The following is a 23,178-nucleotide window of genomic DNA, read 5'->3' as shown; positions in this document are numbered from 1 at the left end:
TGCCTGATATAGAACATATAATATACCGTAGATTAATCGTGGATTATATCCAAGAATTAACAAGAAACAAGTCGTACATTTTTGATTTTTCGAAAAACTGTTATCAAGGATTTTCAAAACGTACGTACTTGGGTCAAACGATTTTGAAAACTCAACATTTGAAATAACGAGTTTTTGGAAAAATGAAAAACCGATTCTGGTGTAGAATTACTTGTAGAACAATTTAACCTCTATGATAAACTTTCGTTGGACCACTGGGTGACCAAGAAAACGCAAATGAAAATAGAAAAGCTTGTTAATAAGTTGTATTTGTTGATAGACATTTGATAGAAACTTAAGAATTTCAATGAGCCTTTACAAAAACTATTGTGTAACAATATAACAAAAAAAAAGTGATATATTTTATAGTGTTACTCAGTCAACTGTCAATTTTTTTTTTTTTAAATGCAGTTTCAAAAACTTACATACATATTAATATCAGTTGTAAATTCAACATAATTTATAAACCATAAATAAAACTTAAAAATTGCATTTATGATTTATTTTATCAAAATCTATATATATATATTATTTATAAGATACATAGTTACATAAAATACACACATAAAATATGCATAAATTATAAATATCTTTATATATCTATTAAAAATTATATAGCTGAAATATAAATATATTTTATATTTTGCTAATGTTTGTCATTAAATACAAAAAAAAAAATAGTAGAGATGAGATATGTTTACTTTGGTGAATTGATTTAATAATGCGCAATTAAATGAACTGGTTCACACTTTTTAGTGAGTCATTTAATCATAAGAATCATAATTAAACTTATTCATTGTAAGTTATCGCAATTGACAAGTTCATTTAATTGAATCAGTACTTGATTCTAGTGATTCTAGAGTTAGTTGTTTCGTATTGTGATTATACAAAATAAAATAAAATTACTTAATTCTAATTTATGTACTAAAAAAATTGAAATTGAGAGTTTGTAAAGTTTGTAAGATTTGAATATAAAACAGTTAGTTATAGGAATGTAAATATCCATTATACAAAAATTTACTATTTCCATTTTTTTGTTTTTATAGATGAAAATTTGAATTTATATAGTGTAAAAATCATTAAAATAAAAATAATTAGTTTGTTGACACATTAAAAAGACAAAAGATAAATAAAAACCTTCTATACCTTATAAGGAGTTAAGTAAAAAGAAATAATATTAGTCATGATAATCTTCATATCAAATAAATCTTTTGTTTACAGACTAATAAAATATAGGTTAAAATTAGGATAAAATAACTTTTATAATAATTAAGTGACACACTACAGTAATTCAGATAATACAAACTCATCTACCTTACCATATATAATTATGTTATAGTAGAAACAATTTTCAGATGTTTTCTCCAAACAGAATAATCTCCTAATTGACCTGTATACACAGGGTCGGCGCTAAGTATTTTGCCGCCCTGTGCAGTTAATAAAATGCCGCCCCTTTCAATACTTTTTGTCATATAATTAGTACATAGTATTATTTATTTTATACAAAATTAATTATAAACTGGACTAAATTGTAGGAGAATAGGAGTTTAAACGGTGAAATAAATAATCAATTTATTTATTTACATTTTACATTGTTACACTTAATATTTTTTTCACAAAAGTTTTTTATTTACATTTATAAAAATAAATGGTAGTTCATATTTACAATTAATAATTCATACAACAATAAATCATAATTTTATAAATGTTTTCTTGCTTTTAACTTAGCAAAATCGTCGACTAACTTTTTCTCTGTTAATTCTTGACCAACTTCGTGTTCAATTGAGATCATGGCTAGACCACAAAGTCGTTCGTTTTTCATTGTTGAGCGTAAGTATGTTTTGATAAGTTTCAATTTCGAAAAACTTCTTTCACCAGTTGCCACTGATACTGGTAATGTTATCAAAATTCGTAAGGCAATGGATAGGTTTGGTGCAAAGTCACCTGCATTTATCACAAATGTTAAGAGTTCATAAGGTGTTAAGTTATCATCAACCATAGCTGATACTGACTTTAATTCATGGGCCATTTCAATTCCATTGATATCTGTTGAATCACCATCGGTAAGAAGAATTTGTAAGTCTTTGCAATGTTTTAATAGTTCTTCATGTGTAAGATTTTTTATTTTTTTTATATTGTAAAGAAACGAAAAATTGTTATTATGTTCTTTTAGTTGTTCAAATCTATTATTCACGCTATTTATAGCTACATCAAGTGTAAAGTAATAAAAATGTATTTTGAATTGCTGTTTTGGGTCAATAACTGGTTCATCGTTGTGTTCATAATCAAAGTGTTTACGAGTACGTCGTGGTTTAACTCTACCCCGTGAGTTCTCAAAAACAGACTCTACTCCCATTTCCGTCGCAAGTGCTGTTGAATCTATAATCATTTTCTCAAAAGATTCTTCAGATCTCAGTTCATTTAAATGTTTCAATAAAGTTTCTAAAATGCCCAAAGCTAAAGATATGTCAAAATTTGGTTTTTGCATTAATTTATTAACTGGATTTATATGATTAAGTATGTCGTACCAAATGACAACAGAACAAATAAATTTAAATGTTTTAATAAGATTACATAAACATTCAGCTTCATGTTTTACCATCGGATCTAAATTTATATTTTCTGATATTTCAAACAAAGCATCATAAATTTCACCTATGTAATTTCGAAACGGTTTAAGTGCGTCTATTCGACTTTCCCACCGGGTTTGACTTAATGGTTTGAGTGTTAGTTCTTTAACATGTTTTAAAAGAATTTGCCAACGAATAGTTGAGGCAGAAAAAAAGTTGAATACTTTTTGAATTATATCAAAAAACGCTACAGCTTCTTTTGAAGATTTTGCGGCATCATTTACAACAAGATTTAAGGAATGCGCACTACAAGGAACAAAAAATGCACGTGGATTAATATTTCGAATGTGCCGTTGGACTCCGGAGTGCACACCTTTCATATTGGCTCCATTGTCATATCCTTGTCCTCGCATATTACTCAAAGGTATATTCAGCTCACGTAATATATTTAAAAGTACATCGCATAGATTTTCTCCAGTACTATTTTCAACTGAAATAAAACCAAGAAAATGTTCACGTATGGTAACTTTTGAATCTTCAATTGACACAAAACGAATAATAATAGTCATGAGCTCCGAGTGACTTATATCAGGAGTACAATCTAGTATAATACTATAATACTTCGCTTCGCTAACCATAGTAACTATGCGAGACTTAATAGACTGAGCTAATAAATTAATCATCTCATTTTGAATATCTTTTCCTAAATAATGGCTTATATTTTTTTTACTATTAATTATTCTTCTTACATGTTCAGCCATCACAGAATCATACTTAGCCATAAGTTCAATTAATTTTAAAAAATTTCCATTATTATGTTTGAATAACTGATCAGATGATCCACGAAAAGCTAAATTTTGATGACCGAGAAATTGTACTACCGACATGATACGTTGTAAAACTTCATTCCAATGCCTACACTCAGATTCTAAAATACGTTGGTTTACGTCATCAATTGTTTTTGTTTTTTTTAACCTCAATGACAATTCTAACCATGTACTATATGCGGTCAAATGATTTTTTGATGTTTCATGTCCTTTTAACATTTGTGTACAATGCCTCCAGTCATTATACCCTTCTAAAGCCAACTTAGAGTTTGAATTATCAAATAGTTTACAGCAAAAACAAAATATTACGTCATTGGAAATAGAGTATACAAGCCATGTTCTTGTGACATTTTCTCCATTACTCATACTTCGTTTGTAATGAAATTGTGTGAATTTTCGTCCTTGATCATCTGAAGGAAATACAAAATTTGCATTTAACGGAGCAGGAGGGCCTTTTTCAACCAACAATGTTTTAAAGTCGTTATTAATAATTAAAGGCCATTCCGCAGGGTCTGTACTGATAACATTTTCTGTTGAACTTTTGGCTACTGTAGTTTCAGAAGGTACAGTGGCATCTATAACTGAGAAAGAGTCAACAACTTCACTAGGTTGTACAACTACAGCATTTGAAATATTTAATGAAGAGGAAGAACCCGTTAAAAATTTTTTGATAGAATTAGACTGTTTTTTAATTACAGCTTCTTTTTCACGTTTTCTTTTCCTATATTCTGCACCTGAAAGTCGCTGTCTACCATCCGACATATTGGCGCTTTCTTAACTTTTTACTACATAAATAAAAAATATAATTTGTTAAAAATAAGCATGTCACTAAAACATGGATAAATGATCTTTGAGTCTGTATTTAATATTTTTGCCGAGAAACATGAAAATTGACACTTGTCATTTTCTAACAAAAATCATCTCAAATTTCTTTAAAAAAAAAATGTGATAGTTTTAAAAAAAGGGTAATTTACTAAAATTTTTTTAAATATATGTTGACGTATGTATACGGTTGAATTACATAAAATGAGAACACAATGTATGAAAATAATACAGTTTTTCAAAACCCCAAACAAACAATACAATTATTATTATTGACTATCCTAATTCCTAGAGTCAACCCAAATAATAAAATAATAATATAGCTAATAGGTTTTTAATTTTGAAAATTAAAAATTCACTTCCTAAATATATTAGGAATATATAAATACATTCAAAATTTAAAATCAGATATCGGGATGTATTCTTTTTTCTTAATTTTTCATTGTATTTACATAAATTACCTACTTAATATTAATAATATTACAATTATTTAAAATAAAAAAATTACTCACCAAATTATTAATATTAAAATATGACGTGTTGAATGTTGAATGTTGATCGACTAAATAATATGCACAATGCACAGCACTCTATAATCGTTGACACTACGACTCGTTAACAAATGACATTATACTAGGTACGTATAGTTCGATAGTTGTCAATCGTCATAAGTAAACTAGTTTGTATCGCTGACAATAAATTACGAGTATTGATTATTGTATATACGATTTTGGGGATCTTTATCATGATTTGATTCGGTTCATGTTTACTAATTGGAAACCATAAAGATATTAGATAATCGCGAAACACGCCGAGCGACAATGCTAACGGCTTGCCCGCACATTATATTATACCTAATTATCTACTAATAGCTCTTACTTAGGTACTACATACAATGACACAGTTCCAGTCAAAATAATATAATGAGCATTATTTTTATTTTAGATTTACAGTGAGTAGTGGTGAAAAATACATATTTTTATTTATAAACAATGCCGCCCCTAAAATTCTAAAAAAATTGCCGCCCTGTGCGATCGCACAGGTCGCACGTGCCTTCCGCCGGCCCTGTGTATACATGCATACATCAGTTACTGTATCTTGCTATTATAATTGAAAAAAAAACAATTATATTAATTAAATTATTTTGAAAGTTGTATCAATAGCTCAATATTGTATTAAAATTCAATGTAAAATAGAAACCAGTCAATATAGCAAACATCCTTGTATTATAGTTTTGTACTCTAATATGCTAACCAGTGTTTCTAATATTATTATCAATACAATTTAACTATTTTCTTGATCACATGTATTGATGTATTCGTCTTCTATGAGTTATTGCTCTCGATAATTAAAATTTAGAAGGTTTAGTATTATCATACATTAATACCGTTTAGTCTAATTTGTAATGTAAATTTAATGTTTTAGTGTGCTAATGTAAAATTCCAAAATAGACCCCCAGATTCATTGAGGAAACTGTCTTTAGTAATATTGAGTATGCACGCATACATTAAGTAAATTAAATAAATATTTCTAAAATTCTGTATCTAAGTTTTATTTTCTAAAACATAGATTTTAACATTAGATTCTTGAAGGTTTCATAATGATAGCATCAATAATAAAGGATTTGGGTTGTCAGCTCGGTTTTCGAATTCGTAGTATGTCGAAAAAACCTTAAAACTTCATTGTTGGTAGTATCGTCCTGAAATCTTCGAGGTCCAATGCAGTGACACCTCAAGATCAAATTTCTGTTCTCAAAAATGACGCGTCTTGATTTTAAGATTAAATAATTCAAATTTTGAAAACAACATTAACCTCTTTAATAATTGAGTTAAAAAACTTTTACCAACTTCGAAATAATCTAGGGATGCTTCTGCTTCGATAGTTGAAGGTTTCATAAATATATGATTAATAATAATTGATTTTGCTTTGTTCTTAGATACTAAGGAGACGTAATAATAAAAATAATAAACGTTGTACACATTCTATAAAAAACATTAAACAATGTACAATACAATAATAACAAAATATTTAATTTAATAATATTAAACAGAATAGAAAATTCGATAGTTCATTTATTAGACTACACAGTAGGTACACTATGACTAGGTATAATATTATCTATGTATGTATATTATTATATAGCCAATAGGAAATAGCCATTATAGGCTGTTACTCTACACCTATTCACTATAATTAGACACACAGTGGTCATCACAGTCGAATCAATCAGTGAGTAAAGTGAGAAAAGTCATCATACTATGACACTACTTAAAAACTGTTTATTTTATGGAGCCATAACAATATTACGGTCATTGTTGAAATTATCAAAATGATAGACTACGGCCTACGTTACGTACTCGCTTTTAGATGAGATCTCCTATGTTGGTTAAATTATACGATCGAATTTCAAGCATCACAATTCCACTAGACATTTGAAGTATTAATAAAAAAGTCACTCATAATGCTTACAGTAAAATAAATGTCAAACGTTTTTTTAGGAGTTTGGTAATTTTTTAAGATATTTTTACATAAACGTAACTATTTTTAGCAATAATTTTGATTTTAATACATTGTATAATAGTATTTATACATACATTTAAAAAAATATTTATCAATGATTAAAATAGCTCCATCTGTTGAAAAATATTGTATTATTTGTATGTATAATGACTATAATAGTGAGTATAGAAAAATGACGATTGACGTATTCAATTTTATTTATAGTCAAAAATCAGAACATAGATAGCATTAGCTAATTAAAAATGATGTAAATTATTAATAATCCTAAACCAATAAATTCTAAAATACATCTTAAAGGTGTTATCAATATTCATAAAGTTATACTTAAATTATTAAAGATAATTTCTATTTTCTATATCATGTAGGTACCTTCCTAGTACCTACATGCAATTAGCGAGTGTATCCATAAATCATTACTTGATTGATTGAATAACAAAAGTCTAAATTACATATTATTCCGTTGTTAGTGTGTGTTCTGTAATTTCTATAAGTTGTACATATTATTTTGTCACTTTGAACACTCAGGCAACTGTCGAGCAAAAAAAAAAGTACCTAAATACGAATCAAAAAGGTGATGAGCAAATAAACATTTTTTTACTTTTTATTGGTTGTAGTGGTTGTACATATTGTATTAATGAGTCTTTTAGTGACGTGGCTCTTACCTATATTCACAAAATGTATTAATAATTAAAAGTTTTCTTAGTTAATTGTCGTAGTTTTATTTATTACGATAAAATATAAACTAAGTACAATCGATAATTTCTGATTCCACCAAAAGTCACATTTACAATAAACAATCATAAATGTTATTTTTGGTATTTTAAACTTAATAAACAGATTTTGAAGCTTTGAAGTTTTTTTAACCAAAACTTCCGCAGACAATTTGACAGACTTTTTTAAAGTACCATTACACCACACTCTCCTACCTAAGTAACCTACCATCATACTATTAAGCATGCAAAAACCCAAAAACACATTTTGAAGAAAAAAAATTCACAAAAATCACTTTGGAGTTAAACTGCATTCGTTCCAATATTTCATATTATTTTCATCCATTAATTATCTACTTATCTCTTAAATCTCCAATGTTAAATAAACACATATAAGTAGTATAAACTAAAGTATAAGTAAAACAAAATTGAATTCTATTTATTTTTTTATAATATAATATAGCGTTTAATTGTTTTATTTTCATTATTAAAAAAAATTATTATACAATTTGTACATATTATCTTAACTTCAGTACCTATATTAGCCCCCCCTCCGATTCCCGCCAATGTAATAATCAATAGGCAATAGGTAATATAGAAAATGAAGATTAATAAATAAGATATTGCCCATACGGCTGTACATCTTTAGAATATAAATATTAGATACCATGTATAAGACGTATACTAAATTACTAAATAGTAAATAGATATACAACTGATAGATATGTGCGTTTATGATTATAAACAGATTAAAGACACTGAAAACTAAAAGTTATATCTATTATAGTATTGTATCGAGTACGGATCAAGACGCACTCTACAGGTTAACGGTTTCGTTTCGACTACTATACAGTACTACGTACCATATTATATTATTCTGGAATGAGAATAAAAGTTAATTTTATTATATTTATTTAAATGATTCTATTTTTATTTTTATATAAATGTTCTTTATAGTATACGGCTGAAATAAACAAAAATCGATTATATTATTTGCATGAACCTATTACTCGATTAGCAACCGTTAATATTCGATTCTAAACAACCATTTGTCTTATAGCATTCATTGGATTGTACTTTTTGACAAAAAAATCGTGTTCATAGTATATTTAAAAAAACAATTAGTTTTTTTCATCTTTCTGATAGAAAGTTATTTATTCTACTTATTTTCTATAAGTAAACCTTTACGTATCACATCGCAAGTTTTCGAGAAGTCGATTCAAATGGAAGGATTACATAACTCTATCGAATTATATTTGACGAAACCAATAATGGAAACAGATAAAAGTGAAACTGTCGCTGAAAGAAGTATACACGAATTACCAGAAAAAAAAGCAGATAATTCGCAAATGAAGATACAACAACTTCGTGAATTATTTTAGAAGCATACACAAAACGCTAACATATTTTGTAACTGATTCCAGGTACGTTCATAATCTATATAGTTGTATTTATTATACTACTAATAATAATATGTATATAGAGGGCCGGATCTAGGGGGAAAGCAAACTTTTCCGGGAAATTTTGGTAGGGAGGCGTCAAATAACCAAAAATTAAGTGAATATAACAGTTTTTATTTATTATATAGAGTATAGACAATAGACTCTATATAATAAATTAATAAATAAAAACTGTTATATTATAATACTCTCTATAAATATCACTTTTCATTTGACTTTGGTTACGATTTTATGAATATCTCCATTTCCCATACCAATAATGGGAAAAAGTCAACGAGGATTATTTGTGTATATCAGTATAATAAACACTTTTTTCTGTACCTATTTATTGGGTATATTGCATTGCTAATATATTAATACAATTTATAGTCTGTGTACTTACAGATTACAATTACTGAGTATAAGGTCTATGCAAATTATACGATAGACGACAGGTGCTAATTTTATACTTTTCCCCGGGTAAACAATATATTATAGATCCGGCGCTGTGTATATAATAGAGTATATTAATACTTAAAATTAGAATAATCGTACAAATAATAACTAATAAGATATGGATATCCAGTATCCCTGTCCATTGTCCCGTAGTTTTTTGCATAAACCATGTATCTATATAATTCACCGATTAAAGTGGAAAGGTTCTAAATATAACTTATATATATTTATATTAGGATTTTCAAAGAGTACATTTTAAGTTAAAAATAAGTTTAGTAAGTCCAATAAAAAAAAAAAAAAAATAAGGAAAATGGAAAAGTTGTATATCATGAAACTATTTAGGATTTTAGGAAATTAAATCAAGTGTTGATCGTTGGTCGCATAGGCATGACTATTTCATTCGCAGCGGCAGCGTAACTATTGAGTATAATGACTGGTGCCACCTTAATGAACATAAAAACATCATGTACTTAACGCCGTATTATTAAGGAGGGAATTAGTCTCCTCAATGAAATATTCATACAATTTTTTAGAAATTCTGTTTTATCTATTTATAATGTATAAATTATAGTATGAACAGCATTTAAAGTATCTTTGAATTTAACTCCAGAAATATTTTACATCTATAGCCCTGGATTACACCATCTAACTATAAATCAATCTATAGTTAAAAACATTTTAAATTATCACATATCTTAACCTAATGATGAAAAATCAAACAAAAACTATTGTTACAGTTTTACGAAATATTTAAAGTATATAATATATTACTAATTATTAATTAGGTAATATACAAAATATAATATGATGTGTAAGTGCATGGAATAACAAAATACTCAAAATAGTAAATGCATACCTATTTTTTTTAATAATAAGAATACTAAACAGCAAATAATATTATAAAAGTATAAGATGCATATATTAAAGGATAAGTGTTCTTTTTGTAGGAATAGTTAAGATATGAATACTTTTGAATGACAACATTAGCTGTTTATAAATATAAATATTTTAAATTGATATGATCATAATAAATAAGCATAACTCAATTGATTCTAATTTAAAAACAGCTAATAATTACTTACTTATGTATGCTATATTTTATATAGTTGTTCTTTCGAGAATATTAGTAAGTAGGTAACTCTTAAGAGGGCGTCACACCCGCATGTGTTGTCTCTGTCTTACAAGTACGTAACATACCAAATTTACGCTCAGCGTATAGGTCCGTCAGTTTAAAAATTAGAGTGAATTGACCTATTATGAAACTTGATGGTAAGAAAATTATCTGTGTTTATATGTAGGTTTTTTACAATAGTTCAATTTTTTAGCAAGTTATGCGTATATAACATAGCGTAAATGTTCATAACTCACTTAAAAACTTAATTATCTTAAAAAACCAACATACAAACACAGATAATGTTCTTACCATCAAGTTTTATAATAGGTCAATTCACTTTAATTTTTAAACTAACGGAGCTAAACGTGATCTGCTGAGTATAAATTTGTTATGTTACGTACTTGTAAGACTGAGACAACACATGCGGGTGTTGTGCACTTATATGATTTATTTTATTTCATGAATGGAAAAAAATTAATATGAAAATGAACTTCTTGATTCTCTAACAAAATAAAGTTGTTTTATACTTTTATTTTTTGTCTTATGTCAATGAAGTCAACATTTTTAGATGGACAAACATCAGTAGATCATAATAAATATTTAAATAATAAATTTAAATTTATTTATACAAACTGCCAATTTTGTAGTGTTGGGAATAAATAACTAATAATTTATTTAGATGGAGATAAAGATAATTGTACTAAATTGTATGTAGATAAAGATAAAAATTAATACTTTTTTATCTAGATAAACATACGATAATTTAATTTTTAATTTTGCAAACATTTAGAAATCTAAGTATAGATCTTAGATAATAAAAATTATAATTTAAAGCATTTAAAAAAATAAAATCGTTTATTCATTAAAACATTTTAAAATGCATTCTCTAATACAATAATTACAATAAACGCTTCAATTTTAAAAAATAAAAATAAAATACAATTTTAAATAAAAAGATAACAAGTCAATCACTAAAATTAATAAAATAAAAAAACTTACATTTGAAAAAATAATAATAAATGTACCTAGTTTAATTAACAGACAATAGTTCAACCATATTTGATCTACACCATAAGCACATATCAACAATTTTATCCCTTAACCTGGTCACCCCTGGGTGATAGAACTTAGATTCCCTTAATCCTTACTAAAAAATCTCTCAAGTGGTGATAGGGATAGAATTTAAATATTATATTTTAAGCAAATCTCTAGGGTATTAGTTTGGTTTAAAATGACAATAAAGTAAATAAAAAATTTTTTTTTTTGGTCCGTCAAATTAATTGATCTAGATAGGTACTCGTAGATAACAAGAATTTTATCTATACGAAGATGTAAATGAGAGAATTAAAAATTATATAGATAAGTTGAATGAAAAAAATTTTCATATCTAAAAAAAATGTATCTAGGTATTTTCCCACAGTGCTGATTTTGATCAGGACGATATAGACGAAATTCCAACAGACAAACCTGTATTGGATGAAGATAATTCCATAAATGAACATTGTAATGTAGTGTCGACATACCCGATTTCAGACCAACATTTAATCTAAATCCCTTGGCAGAGGAGTTCATATATCTCGGTCAAGGTTTGGATCTGAATGTTAGAAATCTAAATGAATCTATAATCCCGGTACAAGTGAATATTTATTATACTTTGTGAAAAACCTCAAATAGTTGAACACATTCTTACTAATAGGATATCTATTGTAAATTTTATAGACGAAATGTCAACGAATGATTCTGATTTAGATCTAGATTTCTCACTTATGGAGTATTGCAAAAATAATATCTTCAACCTTTCTGATGTCAAACCAATATTTAATCTTAATCTTATGGAAGAAGAAGTTATATATTTGAAACAAGAATTTGGATTGAATAGTAATAGTACAACTTTAAACAAAAAAATCTATAATCCCGGAATGAGTAAATATTTATTAATCCGGGTGGAATCTTTTAAATAGTTGCACATATTCATACTATAAGAAATACAATGAAAACATTTTAAATGATATAGACGAAATGCCAACGAATCAAGATGTTTCCATTATGGGAAATTTCAACGATAACATTAACTATACAGATGTCAAACCAACATCCAAACCAAAACATCTAAGAAGATAATTGAAAAATCTTAGGCGACGACCGAAGTTGAATGACAATACTTTGATCAATGGAAACTTAAAGTCTGATACGAGTAATAAATTATTGTTTTTAACTATTTTTTTTTTTGAAAGAGTCATTCATTTTTACCTAGTAATCACAACCTACAAATAGTTGCACATATTCATACTAATAGAATATACAATAAAAAAAAATTTTAATTATATAGACGAAATGCCAACGGATGAACCTTACTTGCATCAGAATAGTCTCATTATGGAAAATTATAATGAAAATATTAAGAGCACCAATGTCAAATCAAAACTTCTAACAAGATTATTTAAATGTTTTAGGCGAGGATCAAACAGAACCTTAATATCTGAAACGAGTAATTATTATTTTAAACAAGTCTTCTTTATGAAAGGGTTTCATATATTTCTACGTATTAATCACACAAATGAAATTGTAAATTTTTTAGACGAAATGCCAATGGATATACCCATTTCGGATCAGGATTTCTCCAATATAGAACATTTCAATGATAATACCATCAACAGTTCCGATGTCAAACATAAATCCAAACTAAATCCTCTATCAAGTTTATATAGATATCTCAGGCGATGATCCAAATTTAATGATAATTCTATCAACCATAACTTCAAGTCCAATACGAGTAGATTTAGTAGAGTATAATAAAAATAATAATTAAATATATAATATATATATATTTAAATTGAAAATTGATGAATTTTGTTCTTTCAATTCATTCTCGTCAAATCTTTAATTTCATAAACGTTTTTCTGTATGCCTGTCTTTCAATTTTTATCCGCTAATCATGCTTTATTTATTTTATTGTATTTTTTTTTTGTCCCGAATTTTTTATAACTGTCTTAGTTATTCATATCTTCTATGCAAGTTTGTTGGAACAAGTTCCATAAATTTAAATTGCTTGAAGTCAGCCGTTATGCTATCGTGCTTTTTTGCACGTGAGCTCATTCGTTGTCTTTTTCCTTCATTGGCTGAACGAAACGTTTTTTCTGTCTCACGCATTCTTCGCCTGTTCGTGGATCACACAGCTTTATGTTCTTTATTGCCACAACGGCGAGTTTTGTATAACATTTAAATTTTATCGTCAGTGTTTTATCACATGTTCAGCCCGGATCAACTTTATGTGTCAACTTTATCTCTGATTACGATCACACCTGAATAGCAGCCCGTGCCCTTTGCCCCACGACGTGTGACGCTATCGCACAGGTCGTTATCGCCATCAACGCGAATAGACCTTTTTTCGGACACCGCAATTCGCTTCTTTTTCGTCTGTCGTGCATGACAGCGGATATCGTGTGACATGACCGTCACCATATTGCACCAAGCCGATTTCGCGTGCCGTTCACCTGATTGTATGTGGTTCCGGACTTTCAAGTCTTTTTCTTTCTTTTGTTAAACTTTTCGGTCAATCACCTTATACGGATGCGTTGTGCTTTGGCTGTTATTCTTTTTCGTCAGACTATGTGCCGGACGATACGTGCGTGGGAGATCACCGTCACAATCACGTGGTTTGTACAAGTATATTATTGACGTGTCGCGATATTAGTTGGTGCATGTCGTGTAGGTAAGTGTGCGAGGTTGAGATCCAGTAAACCGTCACTAGTGCGTACTCTCGTTCGTGTGGTCTCAACTCGCCACTCATTTTCGACACATCCGCGCGTGTTATATTGCCGTTGCGACCACGCAGCTTTGTGCGTTTTTTTATCGTTCACGTGTTGCGAGAACAAATTATGTACGCCGCGTCATTCGGCGAGGTTGAGACCCGGTAATCCATCACCTGTGCGTAATAGCGTAACTCCCATCCGTGTGGTCTCAACTCGCTACCCGTCATCATTTGTTCTTGGCTTATGTTATAATCAATCGATACCATTGTTGTTATTACGGTTTTGTGTTATATATTATTCATCTATTGTTGATTACTATATTATTTGTGTTATTGATCATTTATATGTCGCAATTAGTACTTCTGATATCAACGGACTACTACCACGGACAGATATAATGGACTGGTATCGAATAGGCTGATGGGGGACTAGGAGGGATCGAGCATAAAATGTTATGAAAAATTTTAAACCCAATGATTCCAACGCCATCTACATTTTTTATTTTAGTATATAAAAGTGTATAAATTATGTATAAAGCGCTAAAATCATTCGGTTTTTGTAACCCCCTGTACTCCTCACTAGCATAACGTTTTCGGCTTACAGATATTGCACTCGATGCATTATAGTCCATTATATCTTAGTATATGCTTCTACTATTAACAACGAATCACGAATCATGATATTGAGTCAATAACCAATTCTGTTTTGTTTTTATCTATTAATTATGTATTATCATATTCGGGGGTCTAGATATTGATAATTTTGTATTATAATTATCTTTATTTTAATAGAAATTCTTATATCTGTGACTTAATTACAACGGTATTTTTCATATAAGTATACTTCGAGGTCACCCATTTTTTAAGTTCGCTACAATTATTAAGAAGAAGAATAATAAGATTTTTCCATTGATTTATTTTAGAGCAAGTACCAGCTTTAAACGTCTAGTCAGACGTGCTTGTTCAAAAAAGTTTGTCTCGCTAACTTTTGTTTTATAATTGTTTCCTTACGTATCGTATAGGTATAACTTGGTAATGTTTTTTCCTGTCTCTCACATTTCATTCGGATCCCGTTATCTTTATCACTGTTAGAGAGATGGAAAAGATATTTTGATGATCTACTAAACTGAAATGAGCAAAAACAGATGTTTATTTTTAATCAATATTCGGAACCGACACTAGAAGAAATGGAAACACAAATGAATAAATAAAAAAAAAAGAATAATTGAAAAAAGGAGAAAATATTTGGTCAAAAATACATTGGATTTAATCACTAATCAGAAAGATATGAGTTGTGGTGACCCAAATGCAAGGAAAATTGCGTTAATACCGCGCATTGGCCCAAGTGGTGTGACAACCTTGGGCCACTTGAAAGTGGTAAGATCAAAAGGCGCGAGTATGAACAACGACGGATCGCGTCGAGGTCACCAATTTAGTCGGGCGCACAAAAAGATTTGACCGGTCGGCGTACGCCAGGACATTGGTCTGGTGTTCGTGGCTAGTATATAATATGGTTGATGTCTTCCAGTGGTCCAGTGATCCAAAGTCGTTACTATTCAAGCCAGTTTAGGCAAACAACTTAATGGCGCTCTGCGCCCGTACGCAGTATTGTCGCCCACCACAACTCTATTCTGACGAATTTAAAACTTACTATGCGAGAAAGTTATCAACTATATATATGGATTAGGCCTACTGGGGAAACCATAAAAAAAAAACGCGCCATGCTTCTACCTCTTTGGTGGTGTGGAAACGAATGCATTCTTATTATTCATAAATAGTAAATAGTCATAATTTTATATGGTAAACTTTAAAATTCATAAATCGGAAAAAAAAGCTTAATTGTGTAATCTAATAACAATTAGATAACTTTTTTTAAACCTATAATTTTTGTTTAAGACTTTTTACAATACTAGTATAAAGCGAGATACAATTTACACTAATTATTTTTTACTAAAATTCACTAAAAAGTCATCAAATAATATATTTACAAAAATTATTTTTTAAAATTTCAACACATGCTTTTTACAAACTCATACCTAGTAATTTCGCCAGATCTATGTAAAAGTATATGTTTTTCATTATATTCTTGTCTTTCCTTCATTTTTTTATCTTTTGTTTTTTCGAGAATTTCAACGCTATTAATTTTGATATACGTTTCTGTCTGAATGTTATTGCGTATAATATTTAAATTTAACCAGCTTACGATTGACGGAGAGTTAGAATAAAAGTTTTTATTGAAAAACGAGTAAATGATTCACGCACATTTTTTGTGAGCTGTATACTCGCCGAATTGCATGTCCATAATGTAGGACTAAAAACACTGTCCTCAGAAATATAGTTTTCTACTAAATAGTCGCAATACCTAACTAATAAAACAAATAATAAAATTGAAAACGAATAAAATGGCTTTGGTCGAAACGGATATCTGGGCGAAAAGGAAAGTTTAATTTTAGGCGAAACGGGCTGTGCCTATAACAATTCACAATAAAAAAACATATTTGTATAACATTCTTTAAAACATTTGTCAATTGTCTAATGTAACAGCCATATAATTAGTAGTTAGTCTTCTTATGAAAAAATTGCATGCAACATATTAGGTATAGTAATAGTAAAGTAATATAAAATAGTAATATTTATAGTAATTAAATTATTAACTAAGCCAATGGACAATAATATTTATATAATATGATAGGTAATACAATTTAAAAACATGAAATTGAATTTAAAATTAAATAAAAGAATTGTATCAATTATTTTTTACTAAAATGAATATGATTAATTTTCTTTGAGAAAAACTAATTTTTTCAAAATTGTGGTCAGATAAATTTCTTCTAGTAAGTAGTAGAACAATGAATGAACCCAGCAAATGAAATTAACCTTTCAACTGGAGTCAGTGCTTGACTTGGTAAAATTAAAGTAGGAGGACTCTGTTAACTTTTAAAAAAAGAGCGTCCCCATCACTTGTTAAACGTTACTAAGCCGTGGGGGCTACGCCCCCACACCTATACCCTTCTTTAAATCATATGAAAAATATTTATAAATAATCTAACTAAAAAAAAATTACTGTAAATATTATATTGTTTATTTTAGTTATAACTAATATAATAACAAACTCAAAACTAACTAAATAAAAAATAATTCATTTTAACTATTTATTTAAATAGTTCCATAATTTATCATAAGACGTATATTCTAGGATGCAATAGTAGTTAGAACAAATATAATGTGGAACAAACATTTTGTGGCACAATTTGTAGCGATGATTTAAGATAATTAGTTAAATAATAATAATAAATATCTTAATAATTATTAAATCTATGGTAAGAAAAATTATTATGATGTTATCACATGCATTTTGATAAAAATTCAGAATGATGCAGTGTCCCCTTCGTTCCCCTTAAAAATGAAAGTAGGGGTACGCTAAAATTTCTGAAAAATTAGTTGGGATACTCCGTATCCCTGCGTCCCCCACCAAATCAAGCATTGACTGGAGTATAAGATATATAAAATATATATTATTTATTATTACAGCAACAAATTGTTGTTTTGATTTTAAATTTTTTTATAATAATATGATAATCATACAGTGATAAATATTAAATATATTTGTTGTATACAATATACAATAATATGTAACTTTTAATTGTAACTTTAATTTTAATATAAAGTTACAGGAAGATGTGTAACTAGTTACAAATTAAAAAAGTAACCTAGTTACATATAAGATATAAGTGGATATAACTATGATATGTCCAACCTTGACTATAACACAATATTGTATATAATATATTATATATATTACTTAAATAGTTAAATTATACATAATTGCAATGTTAAATTTATATATCGACTGGTAAGAATACGAACGCAAGCAATGATCCCGCCCCGGCGGTATCCGTGTATGCATCAGACACCGGCGCAGGCGACGGAGGCGGCGGAGACTTTTTGGCACGGGGCGAGTGACACGATGATATATTGTTTTGAGCAAAGAACACGAATGACACGGACGTCAGCAGAGCCGGACCCGTGGAAACTGTGCGTTTCACATGGTCCGGTAGCGGACATATTATTATTATAAGAGTTTCTTGTAGTATTTAATTTGAAATATTAAAAAAGTGATATAGGTCATAGGTACTGTTGCTACACTCACTGACAGGAGACACCATGCAAATCTAAAGTTTTTATCAAAGCTTATATCTGGTGATATTAATTCCTCTACCCTATTTTCATCTGTATCATCCAAAGTCCCTCCTCTTAATAAATGCCATATCAATTTCGTATTCCTCCATTCTCTATACGCTCAATGGTTCAAATAAACCTCTTGTGCGTACTGCGTTGTATGTTTTTTGCAAACTCCGACGCTTTTCTCTCAATTTTTACATAATAAATTAGAATTTAAAACTTATATTATTATTATTATAACAACTATATTATTATTAGGCACATGTATACAGAATACAACATATGTGTATACGTATATTTCTATTTTACTTCTTTTATATTATTTGTTATTACCATAAACATTTTTTTTATTTTCTGAATGTTTAACCTTACAAATATATGCTGTAATTGGGCAAAATAAGGTACCCGTAAATCAATAAATAAATCACGATGTACAGCGTATAGGACGTGTATAAACATAAATTTACCCGACTTTAATCCATGTATTCTTATTACATAAGTTCCACGAAGTATCACTCGTAATGAGTACATGAGTCTCGTGCTCGTATGGTGTAATATTAATGCCACGGAAAAAAATCTACATAATCTTTGGACCTATTCTATTCCATAATAAGATCATCATTCATCGTTGTCATTCAAAAATTCGAACGCGTCTGGAAATCGATCTTCGATCTATGCAGTTTAAATTGCGGTCGGTCGTAGTTTTATTACTCTAAGGTCGTGATCTGCATGGTTATGTATAAATAAATTATTATACCATTTAATATGTATACCTAATATTCATAATACTATATTATAAATTATTATTATATTCTTATCTATGGTTGTAGTAAGACAACCGGAAATCCGTGGACGAATTTGCAATGCTGTAATATATTAGCATTGGTTATATATATATATAATTGTAGTAAAGGTATCAGATTTTTTTGCGAGTTCATAGCAGGTAAAAAGTAGGTTTATAACATTCTAACTACATAAACTGGTTTTATATTATTATATCATAATTTATAATCATCAATTCGTTTAGTGTTTATTTCGTTTACATTCACATATTTTTCTGTTTTTATTGATGGATTGAAAGATTGTCAGCATAAGCTACACATTACCCCTAAAATTCAAAATAAAATGTTGAGAATAGGGCAGACAGTGGCGGATGTTAGCCTAAAGACGACCGTTGGTGAATTTGGCGTACACGAGTACTTCAGAGACAGGTGAGAAGTTCTAATAAGTAAAGAACTATAATACTCAACAGTGAAGTTAAGTTAATAATTAAGTTCAGAACGGTAGAATTCACAATTTATTGTACATCGTACTTGTACACGGCATAAACTCGTTCATCTAGTTTTTTTATAGCATATACCTACCTAATCCCTAAATACACAATGATATGCGATCATACATGGCATGAATTTTCAATGACGAAAACAAAATTGTCTATAGTTATTTTGTAATTTTCAATTCTTAGATAAAATTGTTAGTAGAAGTATCTTATTAGATGATTCAATGATTATCAAAAAATATTTTGATAAGCAATGACATTTTGACTACCTTGTTTAGGGGAATATGTTAAATTATATATAATTTTTCTGAATTTAAATTTCCAGAAAAAAAAACAATGATTTTTGTTTGAAAAAGTTATTACAATAAATATCCATAAAAATCTATCCTTAATAAAGTATTAAGTACTTGTATTTAATAGATCATACTATAATAATAATCATTATTATAAAGATGCAACATATGATGGGTAACAAATATTCCCTCAGACCCCTGATGTTTATTATTTTAATTATTGTTTAAACTAAATTAAATCCCTAATTCTAATACATAAATTCTAAGAATAATTATACAAAATCACTCTATTTTATTATATGTATATAAAATTATCTTCTATAATTTTAATATTTATAAAAAACAATTTAATATTTACATTTTTTAGGACGGGGGTGAGGATAAATACATTTAAAATGTATGAACGGTAATTATATAAATTATTTTTTAATGATAGCTATACATTATATATATACTTTATGGCACAAACATTTTCCTTTTTAGGGAGTTAATGATTTACTTCTCATAATCCGCCCACATGAAGGGGTAGAAAATGGTACTTGTACATTTTTGAACCTGGGTATAACAAATAATTTAACACTGCAACACTGCTCTTAAAATTTAGATAATATGTATAATTCTGATTTGCGTGATATACTATCATACTTATATTGTTTTTAACAATTTTATAATTTATATTTTATTTTATATAGCTGGGGTTTGTTAGTATGTTATGTAGCTGATTTTTCTGCTGTATGTACCAATGAACTGAGTCAATTAGTGAAAGACTTTCATGAATTTGAATCTCGAAGTGTAAAAATATTGGCTATGTCTTGTGATTCTATTAATTCTCACACTAAATGGATAGAGGTAATAATATTAACAATTATTAATTTGAAAAAATATGATAATTTATATAATAGTTTATATAATATTATGTTTAATAAATAATAATTAAAATACCACCTATTTATCCTCTAAAGTTTAAATTTACAATAATAAATTTACTTTTTATAAAATATTAAGTTTTATACAGTAAAATTCCGTTGCAACGAACTCCAGGGGGCCGAATTTTTTTTCGTTATAACGGATATTTCGTTGTAAAAAAAAATGAATAAGCTCTTTATAAGCCCTGCTTTCCAACAGGGGACTTCTATGACTTTCGTTATAACGGGATTTTTCGTTGTGTTGGTATTCGTTGTAACAGAAATTCTGTAATAGTCTATAGGAAATACATAAATACAATTAAGATTTAAGGTAAACAGTAAACACAGTTATTAAATGAATTTGAAAATGATAAATTATTGTACTTTTAATAATTTTTCTATCCATATTAAGGATATAAAAAAAGTGAGTGGATTGAAATATGAAGAAGAATTTCCATTTCCAATTATATCAGATCGTAATCGTATGGTGTCCTTGTACCTGAACGTATTAGATGCAAAATGCATGGATGACGACGGCATACCTTTACCTTGTAGAGCAGCATTTGTTTTAGCACCTGACATGACCATACAACTTATACATTTTTACCCTCAAGCTATTGGACGTAACTTTAAGTACCTATCTTTTTGAAGCACTTAAATTTTTTGATTATTTTAAACATAATTAAACATAATTATTTATTCTTATTTAGTGAAATCTTTAGAGCCATTGATGCTTTACAGCTGACTTTCAAATTTAGCAACGATTTGTACACTCCTTGCGGATGGAAAGTTTGTACCTGTTATATATATAAATTACCTACCTATACTTAATTATTTATTTTAATTTTAATTCTAATAATATAAAAACATTGTTTTAGCTCTTTAGGTATTTTTAGACGTTACATTAGGACATTAGAATGCTTAATTTAATTGTGCAGTATTAGTGTTGGCTTTATAAACTATAATTTATAATTTTAAACCTATTATTATTATTATATTATTTTATAGCCTGTCACAGATTGCTTAATATCGTCAAAAATACCTAAAGATGAAATTGAAAAAAAATTTCCTACTACTACCGTTATTGAATTACCATCAGGAAAAGATTATATGCGCATTGTTTCAAAAATAGAGGTCAATAGAAAATATGAAAAATAAAAATTAATGCATTTAAAAATGTTAAAAGTTACCTTACAAAATAGTACAATAGAATTTATTTGAATAATTTTCAATTAAAATTTACTTAAATCTATTTGTTATTTATTATAATTGTTTGATTTACAAACCAGTTATTTTCAAAAATAAATTATTATTATTATTTATCTTTTTTTTTATTATTTGTCTAGTTTTTATTTGTTTTTTTTTTTAACAATTAATAATATTAAGTAACAGGTCGTTGTCACACTGTCCAAGTCTTCAAGACGAAAATAAAACATTTTAACATTCAGTAGCCTATTTTAAAATGCTGTCTGATCAATAAATAATTGTCATATTACAGGAATTAGTACTATTAAAATTTAATTTTATAGCTAAATATTTTTTTATGATAAATACACCGACAATAACTATATTTTTTATTAGAATACTCATTATAAGCATAAGAATAAGATGTAGGTACCTTTTAGTATTATTTGTGCTTAAACATATATAACATAATTTGTGTCATGTTTTTATACTATTTAATTATTTAAATAAAATAAAAATATTTGTTTATTTGAATCATTTCATGGTTATTACATTTAATTATTTAATATTTGTTATTCCTTCAGCTATACTTTGTCTGTTTTATTGAACTAGCTAGGTAAAGACCGTCATTATTTTGTATTTTTTGCAATGATTAAATATTTATAAAATCAGATATCTATCTAAAAATTATAATGATAAAATTTAATACCTACTTTCAATAACAGACAATCATATCATGAAAAATTTAAAAATACAGAATAGTGTTTTTAATGTGTATAAGTAAAATATTAAATTATTCATAAATAATTTATATTTTTTATTTCAGGAGACAGTTGCATTAGCCGATAAATTAGTTTTAAATGGCCTATCTTGTCCCCCATGTCGATCACCAAATAACTACTAAGCAGATCAGGGATCGAAAACGGTTTAACTGGTTTTTTAAAAAACTATAGAGAATTTAGAAAACCGAAACCGTAACAATTAAAATTTAAAATGGTTTCGATTCCTGAAGTAGATTGTATTATTTTAAAATGTGGAAGTGTCCTATGCTAAATACAATACAAGATTATTGAATCAATAAAAGTT

General features: G+C 27.9%; 3 protein-coding genes across 3 annotated transcripts; 1 reads left to right on the top strand and 2 right to left on the bottom strand.

Annotated features, from left to right (window-relative positions):
* Positions 1-1,643: 1,643 nt before the first annotated feature.
* Positions 1,644-2,085, bottom strand: LOC113554643. Its single transcript, XM_026958579.1, has one exon. It carries the CDS (start codon positions 2,066-2,068, stop codon positions 1,739-1,741), a length of 330 nt encoding a protein of 109 aa, XP_026814380.1. The 5' UTR covers positions 2,069-2,085; the 3' UTR covers positions 1,644-1,738.
* A 153-nt stretch (positions 2,086-2,238) lies between these two features.
* LOC113550960 (zinc finger MYM-type protein 1-like) lies at positions 2,239-4,198 on the bottom strand. The gene is made up of 2 exons (XM_026952932.1): positions 2,303-4,198; positions 2,239-2,244 (listed from the first exon to the last, which is right to left on the bottom strand). The coding sequence occupies exons 1-2, from the start codon at positions 4,196-4,198 to the stop codon at positions 2,239-2,241; spliced, it is 1,902 nt and encodes a 633-aa protein (XP_026808733.1).
* A 15,357-nt stretch (positions 4,199-19,555) lies between these two features.
* On the top strand, positions 19,556-22,065 carry LOC113554732 (peroxiredoxin-6-like). Its single transcript, XM_026958699.1, has 5 exons — positions 19,556-19,641; positions 20,695-20,851; positions 21,320-21,540; positions 21,618-21,696; positions 21,916-22,065. The coding sequence occupies exons 1-5, from the start codon at positions 19,556-19,558 to the stop codon at positions 22,063-22,065; spliced, it is 693 nt and encodes a 230-aa protein (XP_026814500.1).
* Positions 22,066-23,178: the final 1,113 nt, after the last annotated feature.

The sequence above is a fragment of the Rhopalosiphum maidis genome, chromosome 2 (assembly GCF_003676215.2).
Source record: "Rhopalosiphum maidis isolate BTI-1 chromosome 2, ASM367621v3, whole genome shotgun sequence".
Lineage (NCBI taxonomy): Eukaryota > Metazoa > Arthropoda > Insecta > Hemiptera > Aphididae > Rhopalosiphum > Rhopalosiphum maidis.
The sequence above is the reverse complement of the archived record's forward strand: the minus strand, read 5'-3'. Positions and strand labels throughout refer to the sequence as shown.